The sequence below is a fragment of the Pavona decussata genome, unplaced genomic scaffold (assembly GCF_977016875.1).
Source record: "Pavona decussata unplaced genomic scaffold, jaPavDecu1.1 SCAFFOLD_254, whole genome shotgun sequence".
Classification (NCBI taxonomy): domain Eukaryota; kingdom Metazoa; phylum Cnidaria; class Anthozoa; order Scleractinia; family Agariciidae; genus Pavona; species Pavona decussata.
In genome coordinates, this window is record NW_028145657.1 from 5,962,885 (window position 1) to 5,985,242 (window position 22,358).

General features: G+C 40.0%; 1 protein-coding gene across 4 annotated transcripts in view; it reads right to left on the reverse strand.

The window, feature by feature from the left end:
* Positions 1-3,158: 3,158 nt before the first annotated feature.
* LOC146456801 (atrial natriuretic peptide receptor 1-like) overlaps positions 3,159-22,358 on the reverse strand; it is a 33,736-nt gene continuing 14,536 nt past the window's right edge. For all 4 annotated transcript variants that reach the window (XM_085092767.1, XM_085092768.1, XM_085092766.1 and 1 more), the window contains exons 5-22: positions 21,728-22,023; positions 20,870-21,005; positions 20,353-20,604; positions 18,665-18,858; positions 17,296-17,403; positions 16,926-17,003; positions 16,393-16,500; positions 15,388-15,459; positions 14,903-15,065; positions 14,028-14,174; positions 13,044-13,218; positions 7,511-7,651; positions 7,099-7,222; positions 6,384-6,452; positions 6,070-6,244; positions 5,182-5,280; positions 4,766-4,857; positions 3,159-3,970 (exon numbers count right to left, since the gene is read on the reverse strand). In XM_085092767.1, coding sequence (XP_084948893.1) covers positions 3,896-3,970; positions 4,766-4,857; positions 5,182-5,280; positions 6,070-6,244; positions 6,384-6,452; positions 7,099-7,222; positions 7,511-7,651; positions 13,044-13,218; positions 14,028-14,174; positions 14,903-15,065; positions 15,388-15,459; positions 16,393-16,500; positions 16,926-17,003; positions 17,296-17,403; positions 18,665-18,858; positions 20,353-20,604; positions 20,870-21,005; positions 21,728-22,023 — 2,504 coding nt within the window. In that variant the 3' untranslated portion in view covers positions 3,159-3,895. The remainder of the gene's footprint in view (positions 3,971-4,765; positions 4,858-5,181; positions 5,281-6,069; positions 6,245-6,383; positions 6,453-7,098; positions 7,223-7,510; positions 7,652-13,043; positions 13,219-14,027; positions 14,175-14,902; positions 15,066-15,387; positions 15,460-16,392; positions 16,501-16,925; positions 17,004-17,295; positions 17,404-18,664; positions 18,859-20,352; positions 20,605-20,869; positions 21,006-21,727; positions 22,024-22,358) is intronic.

The window sequence follows — 22,358 nt, forward strand, 5'->3', positions numbered from 1 at the left end:
GACGCTTTCTGGCACAGCTACATCCCTCCAATTTTTTTCTTAAAATCCTTCTAGTTTCCTAGTGCCAAAAGTTTCTAATTCATGAAGTTTTCAGTTGCAATGTTTCGTGAAAATTATTTGACATCGGATTTCCATACAAACAATGCTGTTATTTCGACTGAGACTGTTTTCCTACTGGCCAAAATGGCGTCGAAAACCGTGATAAGGCCTATTGTGAGTTGTCAGTATATATAGCTGGTTTTGTTTTTGTTTTGTTTTTTTTAATCAATCACGATGTTATTAGTCCGTTACGTGTGATGTTGTTGGCCGTGAAGACTGTTATCAGTGTTGTCGATCTATTGTTCTACTCTCCAAGACAAGGTTACACACCTGGCCTTGTTTATCATTACACAGCAGAAAACATATCTTAAATGTTAAAAGCAAAATAGTTTACGCTCCGGAACCTGGTCATTTGCTTCATACCTGCCAGAATTCACTAGACCAACGAGGACCAGCTAACAAAAATATTTTAGACTTATTTGAAAGAGTAGCTATGTCAAAAATGACAGACGATGGCAGCTTTTTATCACTCTTTGTAAAACCCTAAATAGTGTAGAACAGAGCGAAACCCCAAAACTCTGTTCCCTGTCCAAATGCAGCTCTATTCTTTCAGTTCTCTGCCTAACATACGAACATACATAGCTTTAGGGCTACGAGAATTAACAATACTACATTGTTTTAGCATAATAAAGTATACAATCTTGGCTTTACCAAGCTTTGCCAAAAACAAACTTGAATATTTGGCGATTTGCAAAGTGTAAACAGTAAGGGAAATAAGATACAAACCTGGGGCGAAAAAATGGGATTTGACCAAACGGATAACAGTTCGCGGCTGTTTTGACCTGCTTATGCCAATTGAACTAGGTGCCTGCTGTGTCATGAACAAGGGAATCAATACGGCGTTTACTGAAGGGAGGGGTTCACGGTTTTGCGCATGTCCATGAATCAAAATACTTTTTCGCCTTTGCTCGCTATGACCCAAACCTGCTTTATTTAATTCGTTGTTTATGAACCGTTTGGAAGGGAGTAGGTAACTCGGGTGGTAATTTTTTCATTTGATTGCGGGCGCGTTATTTCGCATGCAAATAACTGTAAACACATCAACCGTGGAATAAATCCTACGGTTCAACGCTATAAAATTCAATATCGACAATATGAGTACAATCCACCAGCATTTTCTGTGAATTTAGGTCATCAGTCATTTTGCTTGGACTAATTATAGAATGTGATTACTGAAGTACATGTGAGTGGGATTTTTTAGGCCATAAAGTTGATAAGAAAGAGAAAAAAGCATTTAGATTCATCCACACGCGCTGAAATGTGAACCCCTCCCTTTAAAGTGCTAATTGAAAATAAACAATAAAAACGAACAACGTTTCGGTGTCTTCATGACGCCGTTATCAAGTTCGGAATAAATTGAAATAAAGTCAATGTCAGAAATAGTTGACCAAAATTGGTATAATATCTGAATATGTAATGTCACGCAAATAGTTTTGCTTGAATTGAGTCCAATTGGACATTGAGAGTTGGTGTTAACTCTCTAATTGGCAACATTTCGTAAACTAAACAATCAAACTTATATATCATGTCATGCACTTCTCAAGGACAGAAAAATATCTATTTAGGTCTTTTGGGACATTACGGTGTTTGTTAAGAGGATGCTTACCAATAGAAGAAGATTGGTTGTTATGCTCGACCACGCACTGGTGTAAATGCATACAATAGGCGGTTTCGGGTTTACCTCGGTGTAAAAACCTGTGACGTTTTTTATTTGTTTTATGACCATTATGTTCGTTCTATCTATTGTTTGACTTTTTTGTTTTCTTTGTTCTACGTCACTCGTAAGCGTAACAGGTTTTTACACAGAGGATGAGCCCAGTTCTCTCTCTTGTATTTTTAGCTCTTGCTGGATTTTGTTACTAACAAAATATCGGTTGGATGACTGTGACCAATCTCCTCAGTCTATTGGCAAGCATCTTCTTAACAAACACTGCTATAGCTATAGCTCATTCAATATTGCTGATCCTGATCTACACAAAGCTCCGGCTTTACTTTACTGCTGTTTGTGCAAGTCATTTAGTGGTCCTGTTGCATTATTCAAGAGTTTCCTGTAGCTAAAGCGCTCAGAAGAGTCCCAGTTGATTCTGCGGTTCGTGTATAAATGAGTACGTCTAAGTTCTGCCTTGTTCCCAGTCGTCCGCGCCGAATTAAAGAAAATGAACTAAAATTTTAAACCCGCGAAAAGTGGGGGCGCAGGGGAAGATGGGAAGGAGAGCCTTCCCTTCCCATTTTCTCCTTCCCATCACCCACCGCTCGCGTTCCGTTCTCGTTCCCAGGTCATTCTGATCGCGCTCCGCGCTCGGCCTTCTTTATTGCACTCCACGCCCAGCTGGAAAAGCTTGTGAAGGAGGCAGCGTCTAGTGCGCGTTTCCGCTTCTAGTTTGAAATCCGCGCATGTTGCTCGATGGACCAACGCGAAAAATATGGATTGATTTGTCGTGTTTCTTCTGTTTACCGGAAACTGGTTTGAAAAACCATCTCCTCTTGTCCTCTTTTCCTTGACGAGAACTTTTACTTTACTACGTCTCTATCTTATAAGCGAAAGCCGATCCCAATAGGTGGATTGCATTGCCACCATGTTGGTGCCAAAACAAAAGAAAATTTGCTCACATAGTTTGTATAAAAATGGAAGTTAACTCCCAGAGGAGAAAAATTTGTATTGTTTCTATCCACCAACATGGCCGCCATGACGTCACATGCAATCGGCTCCAATTCAGTCCTCCAAAGGGAAATAGATACTGAGTGAAGGCACTTCCTGGATAGTATAAGCTAGTGTCAGAATTAAAATTTTGGTTGAATTTGAGGCTTTGAACTGATCAATCTACAGTTTGTTTGCTTCTAAATTAGTCTTCGGTTAGGACAAGACATTCGCGAACTGAGACTTCCGTTGAACAGTAATCGATTGAACCCGTTCGCGTGCGGAAAATAACTCTTCTGGAATTTAGAAGCTCGACGTTTATTTTATATCTTTTCTCTCCATTTTATAACACAATTACATAGAGGATATTACACGGTGGTGCAAAGATATGAATTTTATTTCCAAGTGGTAAAAAACAATAATTTACGAACGAGCTCAGGGAGTAAGTACAATATTATTTCATATAACAAGTCGGTGAGAAAATAAAATTCATATCTTCAAGCACCTGTGTGTGTTTTTATTATTATTATTATTATTATTATTATTATTATTATTATTATTATTATTATTTTCCAAAAAGCAAGCCCGATGGCTATTTAATATTACAATTACGCAGTTACACACCATACAGCCTACTACAATAAATTATCAGTCGATCCATTAAATTGGCAGTGAAAGGCAAAACCCCGCGATTTGAGCGCTGTAATGTTTTGAGGTGATTTGAGCGCTATAATGATTTGATCTGATTCGCGGGATTTGAACATTGTTTATTGGCTTTCGTCGCTGTCAGTATCGGTAACTCCATATCAGTATCCTCACTACTGAGGATATGGACAATACGCTACTTGCGCCCCGGATCGGTAGTCTCGTATGAATTTTACGAATAGTGTATTTTCCAGTAAAACACTCATGCCTATATAATAAACTATTATCTCCGCGTGGCCATGTTATATCCTCTATTTATGTGCTGTTCTGCTTGAGTTCTCTTTTAGACCTAAGGCTTCCTGATTTTTATTGTTCTTGGTTAGAGATGAAGACCAATTCCGACCTTTAGACGCTGGTGAAGGGAAGCTCGGCGAGTGACGTCACATTGTATTTGAGGCCAAGGAAGACTGGGAACGAGGCTAGATTCAGCCAACATCGTATTTGATTGAGCAGTTACGGTGGACTGGATTTGCTTGTTGCCTGGGGATCTTTCCCTGTGAGAAAAAATGTCGTAGTCTCGCCAAGCCCCTGTAAAAAGAGAACTTGAATAAGCTTGGTTTGGTTGAAATGATCGAATAAAACGGGAAATGTAGTCAAGGAATGTCAGTCAGAGGTAAGAAATGTTAAGGACTGTGTTTTAGGTGCGTTAGATTAAGGTGATACTACGACTTGCCTGCCAAACTGTCAGTCAGTCAGTCAGTCAGTCAGTCTGTCAGTCTGTCAGTCAGTCAGTCAGTCAGTCAGTCAGTCAGTCAGTCAGTCATTTATTCATTCATTCATTCATTCATTCATTCATTTATCCAGTCAGTCAGTCAGTCAACTATTCAGTCGTCAGTCAATCAGTCACTCATTCATTCATTCATCCATCCATCCATCCATCCAGTCAGTCAGCTTGTCATTCGTTCGTTCGTCCGTTCATTTGTTCCTTCCTTCCTTCGTTCGTTCGTTCGTTCTTTCCTTCCTTCCTTCCTTCCTTCCTTCCTTCCTTCCTTCCTTCCTTCCTTCCTTCCTTCCTTCATTCATTCAGTCAGTCAGTCTGTCAGTCAGTCTGTCAGTCAGTCTGTCAATCAGTCTGTCAGTCAGTCTGTCAGCCAGTCAGTTAATCAGTCAGTCAGTCAGTCAGTCAGTCAGTCATTCGGTCAGTCTGTCAGTCTTTCAGTCACTCTGTCTGTCTGTCTGTCTGTCAGTCAGTCAGTCAGTCAGTGAGTCCGTACATAAGTTCGTCCATCAAACATGGGCCCATAACTGTACTGATAATTCGTTCTGATAAATAACTGGGAGGTAGTAACTTGCAACCGACTGACCATTATGACTGATACTAACCTTCACATTAACCGGGCCTCTCTCTTCCAGATGAAAGCCACCCAAGTCATCTAGGATTAGCTTACATGAAGAACTTATGTGAATCTTTTGAGCTGCAGGTCAGAGGTCGAGAAAATAAATACGTAACTAAGAAATGAGAGCAACATACACAACAAAACACCCGTCAAACGTTTCTTAAAATATTGAAAGCTAACCGAGGTTGCATGAAGATTCACGGAGGCTGTTTTCTATGGCTGTATCAAGCTACACGACACATTTCACAGTTATTAGTGTAATTACTTACCGTTAGCACACCATGTTTGTCGTATACCGCACGCCAGGTCAAAAATGTTAAAACTTAATTCGCGGTTTTTCCTGTCTGATTGAGTCGTCAAAATTTTAAATAAAACGTTTTCTGACTATGTTAATCAACATACCCGTGCAAGTCTCCTCTAGGTGTTTAGCGATGTTCACTGTTTCCCCAAATATGTCATAACGAGGCTTCTTAAGGCCCACTACTCCCGCCACACAGGGACCTGGAACCAAGAGATGACCAAAGCTTTACACTACTTGTTCAGTTGGTAAACAGCTTTCAACCCAAGGGATATTGGGAAACAGCGAGAAAGAGATTAATAGAGTAGTAAATTTTCAATAATAAGCGACGAAATGTCGAAAGTAATTTGCGTTTGCTGTGATTGGTTGAAAAAACTCGCGCTACTTTCTCAAGCAATGAGAAGTAAAACCCAAACCCAAAAACCCAAACTCGTCATTTGTTCGCACGTTTTTTCCCGACGTTTACCCCGGTTTCATGCATTTTGTTGCTTATGGCACCCGACGTGCGATTTGCAAGAGTAACTTACTTTGGTTTTGTTTTCACGACATTTAATAGAAAACCGCTCTATCACAATGGACAGACGGAAATCTATGTCAACATTTCATCCTTCACCGGTATTACGTGCGCACAAGATTAACATGCAGCCATGGTAAGATGATAAAGTACTGCACCAGTATCACATAGGTCATTGATTCAAATCCCGTTCAATTAAGCCTAAATCTTATTTCAGGCGTTTTTTTTGGCAAATGCTCAAGTTGCGATAGTCTTCGGATGCATTTGGATTTTCATTAAATTGCAAGCAGAAGATAACAGCAAGAAAAATGTTAAAACAGTTTCCACAATCAAAAACACTTGGATTCATTTCCAAAGAAAAACAAAAAGGTCGAGAAAAATAACGAATAATAAATATCGAACTGTACCAATCATATTCGTCTTTGCACAAACAGACTCTACGGGCAAGTACTTAGACGAAATCGTGTTATTCGCTTACCGGAATGAATACCAATCCTAAACTGCAATGTCATCCCTTTCAGGTGGCTGATTTTAAAGTCCTTTAGGTACGCTACCAGACGCAAAGACATACTTGCTATCTGCTCTGCGTGTCTATTACCATTCCGCTCAGGTAAGCCAGATACAACTAAGTACGAATCACTGCTTGTTTCAACCTGACAAAAAAAAAAAGCAATATCGTTTCAGAGATACTCTATTACTGCAAACAAGCAACAACAACAAAAAAACCACTGAACAACTTGTTCAATGGAAAAAGTCGTGAACTGTTTTCTCTGAATGGAGATTTTACGTTACCTTGTATACATCATATCGAGTCATCACTGTGTCGTACAAAGAATGTAGGTCATTCAGTAGGTTGATTACCTGCGTGGAAATAACGATCGTTCAGTCAATCAATCAATCAATCAATCAATCAATCAATCAATCAATCAATCAATCAATCAATCAATCAATCAATCAATCAATCAATCAATCAATCAATATATTAAATAATCAATCAGTCATTCAAGTAATCAGTCAGACAATCAACCAATCAACCAACCAACCAACCAACAAATCAATCAATCAATCAATCAATCAATCAATCAATCAATCAGTCATTCAAGTAATCAGTCAGACAACCAACCAACCACCCAACAAATCAATCAATCAATCAATCAATCAATCAATCAATCAGTCAGTCAGTCAGTCAGTCATTCAAGTAATCTGTCACGCAATCAATCAATCAATCAATCAATCAATTAATCGATCGATCAATCAATCAGTCAATCAGTCAATCAACCAATCAATCAATCAATCAATCAATCAATCAATCAATCAATCAATCAATTAATAGCTGGTACTAGTTTGATCCTTCAATTAACATTGTTTCCAGTTAACCAAACAACCAGCCATTCAGAAAAAAGGTCAATCAGCTTATCAACCAACCAACCATTCCCACCTGCCCACATAAAAAAAAAAATTGACCTTTAGTTACATATTTTCAATGTCAAAAGTATTTAGTTTTTACCTGTATCGGGGAGCTGACAGAGGTAATGTTCGAGAATTCAGTGATATCACTATAAAATATTGTCACGTTGTCATATTGTTCCGCTTTCACTTCAAGTCCTGCTTTCAAGCTGTCCGCGATACTCCTAAGTCAAAAAAAAAAAAATGCAAAAATGCGGGTTTGTGGAGAACGTGGGCACACGACAGTGAATTTTCAAATCTCTCACTCAACTAGAACGCTACGCCTACCAGTTGGGTTCCTGGTTATCTCGCCGTTATTGCACAAGTTGAATGAGTTGAAAAACTCGCGACGCAGCACAAATGAAATGAAGTTATATTTTCAAGTGACATTCTTCGTTTCCGTTGCCGTCTTCATTGCTTATAAGTCCGTATAGACTAGACCGGTGATCGTAAAATAGCAAAAGTCATCTCACCTTGGAAGCATCTTGTGGAGGAGTTCGTCCGTCTTGGATTTTTCGCTCTCTAGTTGCCGTGTTCGTTCATTTACGAGGGATTCCAAATTATTAGTGTATTTTTCCATCATAGAAAGCATGTTGTCTATCACGGAGATGGTCCTGTCAAATTCAAGCGAGAAGAAATTAACGAAAGTAATGCATCAGTCAACAGGAAGACCCCATCTCCTCAAACACAGTTTTATTTGAGGCGGGGAGGGGCACACCCAAAACAAAAAACAAACAAAAAACCAAAAAAAAAAAAAAGGAAGAAACATCCTTCCTTTATTTTTCAGTGATTCTAGTTTTGAAAGTCGTATTGGATGACACAGCTAGGTAAAGGCACATTACACTCGGCCTGGCTTTTACACAATATGTTTTTGCTTCCTCTCTATAATTCTCCTTACTTTCGGCTAAAATGCTCGTTCAAGAGAAAACGTAACTCTAAATATAATTATAGCAAATTACTACTAGTGGTACGATGTATAACAACAACTAGCCTGCGTAGCTGGCGGTTTTTGTTGGTGGGCTCGCCAGAAAGCCGAGCACGAGGCCCAAAACGCGTGGCGAAGCCGCGGGGAAATGGGGCGAGAGCAACGAGAAACCCGCTCGTTGATGCGGCTTCGCCGCGACTGTCTGTCGTGGCTCCCGCCCCATTTTCCCCGCAGTTGCACCACTTGTTTTGGCACGGCTTTCCCGCCCACCAAAACCGCCAGCTACGCAGGCTAAACAACAACTTTCTGTCATCAATTCAGTTTCGTTAAAATACGGGATTTAAATCCAAAGAGTGGCTCTTCTATAACCTCTGTTTCCTGATTGAATTTGAATTCGGGAAAATGCTCGCATAGGAGGACAGTAAACTTGAAAGACAGTAAGCCTTCAAATCAGTGGAGGACAGTAAGCCTTCTTATTATATGGCTGGCTCCGCGAGCGGGCAAGATGAGTCAAATTCTGCGCTGTGATTGGCTACCCGAGCGGGCAAGATGGAGTTATCTTGCCCGCTCGGGATTACCCGTTGCCCGTTCGCTTGGCATTGAAAGTTTAATCCCAGCAACAATGCAATCTTTTCTTCGATTTTCTCGTTGTGTTGGGGGAAAACGCTCACTAAAAAGTTCGGTAAACTCTCAACATTTTCCTAAAGGAAAGGAAAGAGAATGGAATCGTCCTGGTGAAGTGAAAATTTTGTTTCAGCTACAATGAATGTGAGTTGAACCGGTGAGTTGCTCTGCGTGTAGTATTTTAGATAGAATTGATTTTGAAAAACTTATTGTCTCAAGTCGAGTGCCAAATTGATAAGTTCTCTAGGTTTGCAATGACTGTATTTAAATCATAGCATAGTGGAAGTTGCGGTTAGTGTTTAAAGCAGTTCAGAAACGGTGAGGGTAAAAAGCGGAATGAGTTTGCGGAATGGAATGTGGAATGACGTGCGGAATGGCATAATTATGCAAAATACGAGTTGCGGAATGACATAATTATGCCAGATACGATTTATGCATAGTGACTCACAGAAATACATTAAACTGAAAAAGCGCGCCTTTTTTTGGGCGCCAATTTGCAAATACAGCCTTTTTGTAACCATTTCAACCGAAGAATGCATCACAAAAACCCAAACAATGGTATCTTCGAATTCAAACCTTTTTCCTTCGATTCTCATCGCATAGCCGTTGATGCAACATAGCAGCTCGTGGATTTTTATCGTTCGCGAGTGAACACAAGATTTGTAATACATTTGCATTAAAGAGGCGGCTTGTTTATTTACGTAATTCCACACGAGTCGTCCGCCATTACGGGAGATGTATACAACTCAATCGAATGCTGGTTAAACTTGACATGTTTCAAGCTTTCACAGCGCCTCGCAGGAAAAAGACGTGAGTAAAGAACCGCCTCTGTTTATTTTTGAAACGATTTATGTCACTTGTCGAGGATTTATCTGGTTATGACGAATGTGTTGTGGGTCGGTCATGCTCATTTCCGTTGTTTTACGTTTTATATTAATCAATTTATCATACACAGCCAAACACACACACACACGCAAAAAATAAATAAATAAATAAATGAAAACGAAAATAAAAATTTAACCGCAATCTATACCGCAGAACTCTTTCCCCGTATTTTGACGTGTAGATTTCGGTTTTTTATTTTCGAAGGAAGGATCTTGATGTAACAAATTTTCAAATTATTTTTCCCGCCGCCTCCCAACTCCGCTCCCCTCCCCTCGGTAGTTTAGACACTCTCCCCAGATCGCGCTCGCTTATACCGAAGCGTACCGGTCTGGTGAATCCCACGGAAAAATAGGGGGGCTGTGAACAGTCTACTATGTTGCATCATCGGCTATGCGATGAGAATCGAAGGAAAAAGGTTTGAATTCGAAGATACCATTGTTTGGGTTTTTGTGATGCATTCTTCGGTTGAAATGGTTACAAAAAGGCTGTATTTGCAAATTGGCGCCCAAAAAAAGGCGCGCTTTTTCAGTTTAATGTATTTCCGTGAGTCATTATGCATAAATCGTATCTGGCATAATTATGTCATTCCGCAACTCGTATTGTGCATAATTATGCCATTCCGCACGTCATTCCACATTCCATTCCGCAAACTCATTCCGTCTTTTACCCTCACCGGTTCAGAAAACGGTGAGGGTAAAAGGCGGAAAGAGTTTGCGGAATGGTATGTGGAATGGCGTGCGGAATGGTATAATTATGCGAAATACGATTTACGCGGGAAATAAATTAACTGAAGAGCGCATCCTGTTTTCGCGCCAATTTTATAAGAGCAGCAGTTTTTTCGATGTTGCGGACTATAAAACAACCAAACAACAGATCTAGGATTAGAAAATATACGCCTGGGATAGAACATGTCTGATCGCTGGTTAGGAAGTGACAGTGAAGAAATCGATGAAGTTTCGCATTCAAGGAACTAAGAATAAATTAAGATTCTAGTTGGCAAAAAGAACGTGGCAGCGAGTAGCCTAGACAAAAAGCAACACCAGACTGGAGAAATAACATCGGTCCAAGGCCAAAACTATTATGTGAGAAATTTTATATTTAAACTCGGTCATTTTATCAGACTCTTTGACGGTTACAATTTGTATAACTCATGGGAAAAATATGTTCTACTTTTTCTCACCTTACATTTTCGTCGAGCGACGAGTGCGCAAGTCCCTGTTGAGCTGCTGAGCTAGCTACCTAGCTATTTAATACGGCGATTCAGGTAGCTATAGTTCAGTTACGCGTTATCGAACTAAACATATCCGTCTTTAACTAAGGTCTTTCAGTGCCAGACGACCCGACCTAAAATGAGATTTAAAAGCGAAAAAGCCCTAGAGCAAAAAAGCAGATGACAAGTATGGTGTCTAATTATCGACACTGGTTGTTTCAAAGGTTGTGAAACTATTCTTATCACAAATGCATTTTGGTCAAATTGTTGTTCATTTTCCCGCTCATGATAAATGAATCAGCGAGGATACAGGGTATGAGAATTGATCTTTCACCGAGCGTTTAAAAAAAAAGAAAAAAAAGTTTATTATTTGCCCTCGGTAAAGGATCAATCTTTGTCCTGAGAAGACTTCACGCTGCCACGTTATTTTTGTCTACCGAAGTCGCATGGAGTAAAGTAAACAGGAAATTTAATTTACTACGGATTTACTCATAGTTTCTTGAATGCAAAAACTATAAACAGTTTTCATCGTTTTCTTTACCCTCACTTCTTCCAAATCAACAATCAGACGATCAAATCCTCGAATTGTTGTTAATATTGAGCAAGGGTCCGCGGCATCAAAAAAGCTGCTGCCCTTATAAAATTGGCGCGAAAACATGACGCGCTCTTCAGTTAATTTATATACCGCGTAAATCGTATTTCGCATAACCCGGCATAGTAAATCGAACGTTCGAAAATCGAACTCAATCGAACTCAATCGAACTCAATCCGTGGATTTAGTTCGATTGAGTTCGGCAATCGAACGAAATCGAAGACCAGACTTTCAGTGAGTTCGATTTCCGAACAAATCGAATTCAATCGAACAAATCGAACTCAATCGAACTCAATCCATCTGATTGTGTTCGATTGAGTTCGGAGACCGAACCCAATCGAACACAATTTAATTGGTGGCCCACAGACTCTGCTAAAGGTGAAAAGTATGCATAAATTTTACTTCCCCTGTTTTTCATAAGGGTTGCACAATATTAACTACTTGAGGCAAATTAATACATTCCCGATTTATTTCGGTTGGATCTGTTCCCGGATCTATTGAATCCTCTACGAACATCTTCACTTACCAAATTATGGAAGCATTTACAGGCCACAGGGAAGCAACCAGTTCCGTTGACCGTCCACGCTCGTTTGCAATTCGGAATGCACGGCCTTTCTCGCCTATTTTCTTTAAAACCTTGAAAACTTCGCCATTCTTGACGTCAAAGCGGCATTCCTGGTAGCCTTTTTACTACTCATTTGAAGCTTACAATCCACAGCGTATCTTAAGCCATTTCTACGTAATTTCTTCGTTTACGAAAAACACGTGCGCTACACTCCGGACTGAAGTAACTCGAGCTTCCAAGATCTGGTTAGGGATTTTCAAAGCCTGTTTTACACAAATCACGAGTTTGAAAATCGAACGTTCGATTGGGTTCGATTGATTTTTTTTTTTTTCTTTTCGGTGAGTTCGATTTCGTTCGATTGCCGAACTCAATCGAACTCAATCCACGGATTGAGTTCGATTGAGTTCGATTGAAATTTAGTTCGATTGGGTTCGATTTACTATGCCGGGAATTATGCCTTTCCGCACGCCATTCCACATACCATTCCGCAAACTCTTTCCGCCTTTTACCCTCACCGTTCAGAAAAGTATTTTTTTTAAGTTCGCCGAAGAAGCTCACGTTTTTAATTTAGCCGCGTCTTGCTTGTTGTAAACAACAAAATCTTGTCAAAGTTTCGCCCAGTTTTCTGATTTACCTGCTCTTTTTTTCGGCTTATGTTTGCATATAATCTCAAAACTTATTGTTTCATTCAAGAATTAATGATTGGAGGCCGAAGACTGTGTAAAAATGTTTATTATTTACGCCACCGCGCGATCGGCTGAAAATGGCGAGTTTGCCGGATTCTATTCAAATCTTCCCGCTCTTGCGAGAATCTAAATTTTTCGCACTGAAAATAAATCTTGCTCCGGCCGGCTATGAAGAATTTCTTTCCGAGTAGAGCAGTTTCATGCCGTGTTTTGTTTTGTTGTTGTAGTTTTAACTTGATGGTAAAGCCATATAATAAATCCTTTATTGACCAAGCTTGTTCGGTCAAGATGGCTGGATATTGGTCTCGTTCTTTCTTCGCGTTTTTATGGACCTCGACTTCGTCTCGGTCCATAAAAACGCAAAAAAAAGAACTTGGCCAATATCCAGCCATCTTGACCTCACGCTTGGTCAATAACGCATATTTATTATACTGTATTGAGGCTCGTCTCTTGGTTAATAAAAATATATTTTTAAAATACTACATGAATGAATTAAAAAATGGACTGTCAGTTCCTTACTTTCCATTGTTGATTTTCTTTAGGAGCTTAAGGATCCCGCAGAATGTGGGTCTTCTTTCGGGGCTCTCCTCCCAGCACATCTTCATAAGGTCCATGTATGCCCCCGGCGCACTATCCGGAGGGACCTGGGGCCTGCAGTGCGGTGTGATCCCTTTGCGGACGTAATAGAGAATTTCTGAAACAAAGTAAAACATAGTTTGCTGCCGAAGAACGTCATTCCTAAACGAAAACGTTTAAAACGGAAGTCTAGGTCAGTCACAATTCACAAGATTACTGATCTTGATTTTGACAGTTTGTCATTGAGGCTGTTTACTGAACACGAACTTCCCTTTCCACCACCCAAGTGGTGTGTGTTTCCAAAATTTGCTAAAACAAAAGTACTTGATCAGCAGCCTCTATATCTGTATTATTCACTTGCTGAAGTCAACCCTTTCGCCTGATGAGACTTTTTCTAAAAAAAAAAAAGTCTACTTGGGAAAGGGTTGACTCCAAGGCTTAGCATAAAGGTACACAGTGTTACACTATCAAATTTGCAACTTGTTTTGCAATTTTGTTGCGCCACTACGACACAAGCCAACGAATTAACGGCGTTGTGTAGTATATCATGCCCTGAAGTGAGCGTGTCTTGCAATTTTTTTGTTGCAGTCACCGTTGAACAAAGTAGAACCGACTTCTACTTTTCGCAACGGTTTCAGCCATTGAAAAAAAAAAAAGGAGGAAAGAAAGAAAGAAAAGAACGAAAGAACTGCGTATATGTTCATTTCAGAGCAAACTTAAGTATAAACATTACGCAACAAAAAACTGCCTTGTGCACCGCCTGCCATGGACTCTTGGATAATGATGAAACGCGACAAATTCTTTTCAACACAGTCACAGAGATTGCCGCCGTGATTCTATCAGTACCAATTAACGTTTGTGAGACATTCAAAATTCGAAAGGATCGCTTAAACCCGTCATAGTTTGTAAAAATAGCAGTACACTCACCCTTGGGGCTGAGAAGCGAGGTGGAGAAAGGCTTCTCTCTGAGTGCGATCTCTTGTAGTATGATCGCATAGCTGTAAACATCACCCAGCTGGGACCTTCCATTACCAGCGGTAATACGCAAATGCTCAGGCGCAGTCCAAAGCAGAGCTGTTCATAAAAGGAAGCCTTTAGTAATAGTACGTTTCCGAGTTGCTTTGAACCTCATTGTAAAAGCGAGGATAAGAGCAAAGATTTTATTATGAAAATTGGTTCTCATTTATATGCAAACAAAACATTTTTTTGTGTGAAAAGCTTTGCACTTAGCTTCGCTTTTGTAACGAGGTTCACAGCAACTTGCAAACAGCTTATTTTGCTTGGTTGAATAAATTAAACTAAGAGCTACTAGCGGTGGGAATGGAAAATGATCTGAAATGTATCGTCACTACCACAAATATCCGTGGCTTTGCTTGTCTCGTCATGCAAATGTCGCATTCGTCGTAGAACACGACAAATCTTTCCTCAGTTAACCGCCTTCAGCCGAAGAATAGTGCTTAAGAAAATCCTTGGGAACGCTGAAATGGTTGCAGAAAACTTGCACTCATCTTTAGATGTTTTATGCAAGTGACCGGGCCCATGCAGGTCTGAAATGGACTATTGGAAAAGGACATATTTTTGGTCTGAAATAGTGCTCGGGTTTTCTAGACCACGGCGCACCCCTACCAGAAATTCCGTGGGGTTCCCCCGGGCTTGCGCCGGACCAATACGGAAATCTGGCCTCTCTGCCACACAACTGAATCGCACTGTTCAAGTTCTAAACTTTCTGCTTTTTAACCATAACAATCGGAGAGACACTTCTAGACAATGTTTAACCACACTATATATATAAAAAACTTCACCGGATTGTGCCTGTGGTGATTCTTCTGCTAATAACTTGTTTTCTCGAAAGCTGTGCAGTCCATGATCAGCCACCTTACAAATCCAATAACTGTCAATCAAGACGTTGGTGGATTTTAAGTTGCCATGGCAGTTCACTGACGTTTTGTGTAGTTCCTCCATACCCTTATAAAAAATAAAAAATTAGAAAAAAATCACCGGCATTGAGTTGTTCTGTACTATTGTGACTCTATTGTATCAGTAGTTAGGCTTTACCAACGGACTTTATAATTGTCGCTAACCGCCAGTGTATGAAAACTTAATAGGAACAGGATAGTGCAGTAGTGACTGCACTCGCCTCCCGCCAAGTGGCCCGACCGGGTTTGAGTCCCAAAATCTAGACTCCTGGGGTCTCCCTTCGATACACCACTGAATCGCAATATGCCCCTGCCTCCCTTCCCTCCCTTCCATTCAGCGCGTTTTTCGCGCGGTTAAACGATTTACTTACTCGTGCAATGTCTAAGCAAAATGACATCCTGAAGTTCCAATCCAGTTTAAAAGCATCATTTAATAAGATGTCCTGTGGAGAGAATAACTTCGTCGGTCATAAGCCTCCCTCGCAGAGGCTCTTTTGGCTCGTCACGCAATCTTTCCTCCTCAACGAGAAGAGGAAATATTGCGTGACGAGCCAAAAGAGCGTCTGCAAGGGAGGCTAAGTCGATCAAGAAAGGTCGGTCAAGGAGAAATGTTCCGGGAAGATGCTGTTTTCACTTTTTTCGTACTTTACTGAGTGAAATCACTGAGACTTAATGTGCACAGCAACTGCTATGCTGCACCCAAACAACTTTGAAAGTTGAATCCCCCTCCCGCTAACCTTGCTTGAAGTCGCCCACCATTGAAAAAAGTTTAGGAAACAAAATTTGTTCATGGCGTACTACCTTAATTTATTTGAATCACAAAAAAGAATCATAAACAGAACAAAAATGATGTTCATTGCTGCTATGTAAAACTAAAGCCCCAATCACACCAACAAAACATGTTCAATTAAACTAGGTTTAGCAAAATGAAAATTGGCAACAGAAAGCTGAACCATTGGCTTTGACACAGGATTTAAGTAAACCTTAACTTAATGCTTTCATTTGTGCTAAATCTGTACTCGAAAAAATGCGAGGCAGCTTTTACGAAGGAAACAATTTTAAACTATGTTTAACTAAACAGCTTTTAAGCGTTTTTAAGTCTTGGTGTGAACGGGGCATAGGTTTAAAGAAATGAAAATTGGTAACAGAAAGCTGAATCATTGGCTTTGATATAGGATTCAAGAAAATTTAACTCATGCTTTCAATTGTGCTAAATCTGTAGTCGACAAAAATCCGAAAGCAGCTTTTATGAAGGAAACAATTTTAATACGTGTTTAACTAAACAGTTTTTAAATGTGTTTAGTCCTTGGTGTGAATGGGGCATGGGACAAAATGATGATCTCTCGGTAAACGCCATTCCGAAGGCTCGTAATTACCTGAAGGCTTCCTTTAGCACAGTACTCAGACACGATGTACACATCCGGGAACTCAGCGCACACTCCCATATATGGATTTAAATTGACTGCGTGCCGAATCTCGCAGGCCTGTAATACGGAAAGAGAACAGGCCATTTCCAAATTGCTTTGAGCCTCATTATGAAAGCGAGACCCCGTGCAAAGATTTTCATATGAAAATTAGGAATAACTAACTAAAAACTATACGTTAAGTCTCGGTTTCATAATGAGGTTCAATGCAACTCGACAGGAAGTTGACTAATGTATAAGGGACAGTAATAACAAACAAGTCACCGGCAAACGTCACACTCATATTTTGTGCATAAGTGTCGAAGAGACAACGACTAAGCGTTTATGGTCGATCAGCTTCATCGTGTCGAGGCTCGATCACCGGTTAAGCACGTGACGCGTTGACTGTCAAAGGTGATACGCGCAAGTGTGAAAATCTGTGGGCGTAAAGTCGTGGACTCGACTCCTGTTCGGGACGGTTCCTTGAATAAAATATTAATGATTACCTGGCGTATCTCTGTCTTCATATTGTCTGTCAAGTGCGACGTACCGCCACAAACTCTTTTGACGAAAACACTTTTACCCTGGAGAATAAGAATCAAAAGATCTAGAGCGAACTAGTCTGAGCTTTACTTAGTCCTATACAGTGTATTCTTGTTTGGCGACAAACCTTTAGCCAACAACTAATTTCAACTTAAGACAGCACGCTTGGATACAAATATTACAGAAACTGAGCTGCGTGGTAGGATTTCTAGCTAGTTGAATTCTTCTTCGTGTTTCGTTGGAAATCATGGGATACGGTCAGAAAAGGCCAACAAATCTACGCGTTATCTGCGAGTACTCCAGTGAAAAAAAAGACTATAACATTCTCCTTACACTATAAGTTCCTTTAAATATCCTCCACTGTAAAAATCCACCAGTATGAAGCAGCCTCGCAGAGGACGAGGATGGCAGAACACTAACCACGGAGCCTTGGTTATAACCCTGAAAAATGAAAAAAATCGTCAATCTGTTACGTGAAACGGCAACAACGCTGTTCTTTGGATGCATGATGTAAATTTATCGGTTACTCTGTACTTATAATCTAACTTGCTAAAATTCTTCGATAAGGCAAATAGAGTAAAGAAATAAGAGACTATAGATAGTTATGTACGAAATTGAAGGTTTTCCCTGTTTGGCACCTGCTTTAGTAGCATACATAAATGCAATGGTCTCTTATTTCTTTCATCCACAGTTCAAATGTGTGAATTTTGTATACATTTTTCTTCAAGCTCTTCACCTCTACGGTTATATAACGAATTCACGTCATGAAGAACTGCCAGTTAGCTGCCTGCGACTTGGGACGTGTTCGCCGCATGGAACTATTCGGAACAGGCAAGAGTATTCGGTAATCGTGGTTTTTTTTAAATCGACTTTGTTTTTGGATTGAACGTATTAGTATTCCCTTCATTCTGTTTGCGATAGAAAAATGACCCGAGAATAAACAGAATATGGTTTCCTCCGAACACGCTTGACAATAGCCATTCTTTGGGGAAAGTTTTGGCGGGAAAATCGTGCACGGTCCGCCAGTGATCTCCTCCACAAACCCTTGAATTCAAGCTTGCTTGTGCTTCGCAAAGTCGTGAGGTGTTAGAAGGACAAACAATTCTTCGTCTTCATCTTCCCTTTCTTTTGTGTGTATTTACAAGTCACATATTGTGAAAATAGCCGCAAAGTTGCAATTACAGGCAGTGTGAAGTTCGCTTTGTTCCGCCATGTCTATTGACAAACGCGCTTGAGCAGATGAATTGATTCTTAAGACTGTTACCCATTCTTGTGCGAATTTTTATACTTCCTGGGCCGAATTAAGAATAACCGAAATAGTTCCAAAAGAACCCACCCCTAACCTATGATTTTATTTTGGCGTCAGTCCCCTTACGGGAGTGGCGAGTCAACTGAATCGCCTTCGGACACTGAAGCAGTCAATCGAAACTTCTTTTAAGCGCCATCGTAGCATAACTGCAACTCAAAAAACAGTGTTAGTCAATGTTTCCTCTCAATGGGAAATGGCAAAAATTAGCCTTTCTAACAGTCAATATCTGTGATCCCTAGTTGCAAAAATTGACTTCAGAAGAATACGAAAAATTCTCAACTCACAAAGTAAACTTCTACAAAAGTTCTTGGTAAGTAGTCGACGGTATTTTGCACTAGGGAGGGGTGACAATTTTTTGACAAAACCATTTGCACTACAAAAATCTCAGCTAACCTGGTGATGGTTGCTAAGCATCATGGGGCCGTCTTCAGCATCGTCTGACGGTGCGATCTCCTTGAAGTTGATAATCCACTTTGTATAAATATTCTCTTGTTCTTTAGCGCGTCTTCTTGCACAAATCAGAAGAGTGAAAATGATGATAAGAAAGACACACGCTCCAGACACGCCGAGAATAATACTAAGATGATCTAAAAAGGACCCAAAAAAATAACATCCAAAGTTAAAAATTTGGAAACGCGTACAAGCGTTTTCCAGTAGCTATTAGTATGTATACATGTGTAATTATTAGAATAATAACAATTCTGGCTGATTTTCTAGCCATGCAGCATTTTTTTTTAACATTCCTCGGGTACAACATGCCGACAGTACAAAAACACGGTGGGATCTTTCGCCGCCCTGTTATTCAAAGCACAACTGATTAAGCAAGCTGTTTCCTGCGACAAGAAACTTTACTCGACATAATATTTATCTGTCTGTCTTTTTCTCTATTCTGGCCCCAGTTGTTCAAAGGCCGGATAACTTTATCCAGTGGATAAGTCACTATCCGACAGTTTCAATCTGTGCAAAGATGTCATTATTTCCTCGTGCACAAGCGCATATCCACACACTAACCACAGCTTAGTTGGGGAGTGTACGAAAACCTTGGACAACATTTAACGTGAAGTATATTTTAGACGCTGAAGAGTGCCTTATCCAGCGGATAAAGGTATCCGACCTTTGAACAACCGAGGCCTGGGGTATAAATGGGTTTTGTCATTCTTGAAGTAAGTCTTAGTTTAGTTTTATGATTTCGCCATAAAATAAATACAAATTAAAATTAGTCAATTAAAATTATACATAAAAAAACTCGCCTCGTATAGCAATGCGTAATCAACTTTATTTCGCCATGAACCAATAAAATACATGTACAGCGAATTTAAAGTAAATTTGCATAATAACTGAAAATTAGCATAATTTAGACCAAGTCCCATAAGTACCATAATTACAATGAAACAAGAAAGTGGCGCGAAAAGGGAGCAAAACTTTGTTCCACTTGAAGTCCAACTCAGATAAGTAAAAGGTTAAGAATACTATTGATAAGTAATTGCTTGGTACAAAAAGCTAGCGTTAATACCATTCATAGACATAGTCTGCGAGGTGCACAACATAGCTTGTTTATTCCGCGACCGGACACTGAGGCCCTCAAGAAAAGTTTTCGTTATAGGGGCGCAGTAACGTGGAACAGTCTGTCAGCGGAGGCTAAGCAGGCCACTACTTTAAATAGTTTCTATTCCGCTATTGTATTTTAGAATTTTTCTAACTTAGTTTTAGCACCTATTATAGGATTTTTCAATATTGTGTTTGTTAATTTTATAAAAGCCTTTAAAATGTCTGAATGATAACTTCGTGATTGATTGGTTACTCATTCGGACTGAAGAGTTGGGGGGAAGTGGGGTGGGGGGGGGGGGGGAGATAGAAATAATTCTTTAATAGTAGCCTCGTGTGGAATGGTGTTTTTGATTTTGTAGATAAGATTAGCAGTGCTGGTGTTCCGACCAATGAGATGATGTGGTGGAAAACGTCTTGCCATCATGAATGTTGAAATTAAAAAAAATAGATGTCATAAACTCTTGCAGGCAATGTATTAGTGCTCCCAAGAAAAAAATCTGGAAGATTAAAAATGGTCTTATTATTTTTCCTACCATTATCATCCGTCTGGCAGTTCTTTCCGGTGAAACCACACACTGGTTCGCTGAGCGGTACCTCACGTGAACCACCTGGCCACTTGATTTCCCGTTTATAAATTAGATGAAGCTCGTGGTAAATTAGCCCTGAAGCGTTTTGAAGTAGATTGGTTCTATTTCCGACGAACTTGTACGAGCCATCCCGGAGATTGCCGACGACAAACTGCGGTACTCGGGTGCCGTTCTCCATAATAACATGGCCTGACTTTCCTGAATATAAAGGTTTAAAAAAAACCTGTTAATTAAAAGAAGTTTACTGAGTCAGTATTTAACAAGGCTGTAGTCTACGCGAAGAAGTGTGTATGTATTTTCCAGGCGATGCCAAGGCAAGGAAAATAGAAGACCTCTGCACACAGGATAGTAAAACCGCAATCGCAGCTGAGTTTATCTGGCCAACCCGAGTGGGTTCACAGTGTCTACTGCACACATTGTCAAGGTGGCATATATCAGTGACTAGACACACACAGATACTTACCATGGAAACGACTATTGAACATGCGCGTGATAACCTCTGACGTATTAGTAATGTCATATCCATTTGCCAAAGTGGCATTCACAGCAAGAGCGTATAGATGCACAGTGTCGTACAAGAATGATGAATACCAAGAAACCTATATAAACAAAGGTTAAAATTAATCAGTCCGTCAACCATGTTAGTAACAGACAGAAAAGTAACCAACCAGTCAGTCAGTCAGTCAGTCAGTCAGTCAGTCAGTCAGTCTACCAGTCATTTAGTCGCCAAGTCATTCAGTATGTGTTTTCGTCAGCAAGTGAGCCATTTAGACTGTCATTCAGTCATCCAGTCCAACAGTCTGCGAATCGGTCAGTCACGAATGCTTGGCTTTATCAATAGAGTTGATAGGGTATTTTGGCCATTGTAAAGAGATTCGAGTGCAGCACCACAGTTTCTTTAAAAACTAACCCTCTTCTCTATTTGTCTGTCAGTCAGCCATTTAATCCGTCAGTCAGTCAGTCAGTCAGTCAGTCAGTCAGTCAGCAGTCAGCCATTTAATCCGTCAGTCAGTCAGTCAGTCAGTCAGTCATTCAGTCAGTCATTCAGCCATGTAATCCGTTAGGCAGTCAGTCAGTCAGTCAGTCAGCCATTTAATCCGTCAGTCAGTTAGTCAGTCAGTTAGTCATTCAGCCATGTAATCCGTTAGGCAGTCAGTCAGTCAATCACTCAGTTAGTCAGTCAGTCAGTCAGTTAAGGTGAACTACTCAGCTTACAGCCATGTAGCCAGTCTGTCAATGTATCAGTTATAAGTAAAAAAAAAAAATCAAACTGTTAACACACGGGCAACACGGACAACACGGGCAACCTTACGGCTCCTACCTTGTGGAACAATTTTGTTTTGATGGAAGGAACTAGCATATCCTCCATTTCCTTGTATCTGTTTTTAAACTCTTCAGAAAGCTCAGGTCGATAAACGCTCAGGTCTATAATGCCGTTAAGCTCATCCGGGAATTCAGATCCTTTTCCCTCGTTCCCAGTCCATTGACCGTCTTTATAAAACACGTCCGTATTCAGGTCTAATGTTATGAATGCATACTCTCCATTTGCCATGCCCAAACTTTGTGCCGCTTTCATTATAGCAAGGACTTCGTTAATGTAGCAGAGAATAAGAAAAACTAAAGAAGGTAACAAAACAATTGAAAAGTAAAATGTTTCAGTGATAGTAATGGGTTCCTGCTAATATATATTTTTTACAAAAAAAAAAGAGAAACATATAGCATTTAAAATGTTACAAAAAAAAGGATAGGGTATTTTTTTAGTTAAGGGCTTATTGTAAATACTATCACTCGAATTAAAACTAAATCAGACTTACTATTCCTTTAGCTGGGACGGCCTAAACGCGATCTTTCCAAAACTTTCCCATAAAATGATCTTGACAAATACAATGGTTTTCAATTAAGCGTTGCCAATTAATTTGTGACCTCTCTGCTTTAAGATATTACGCTCTGGG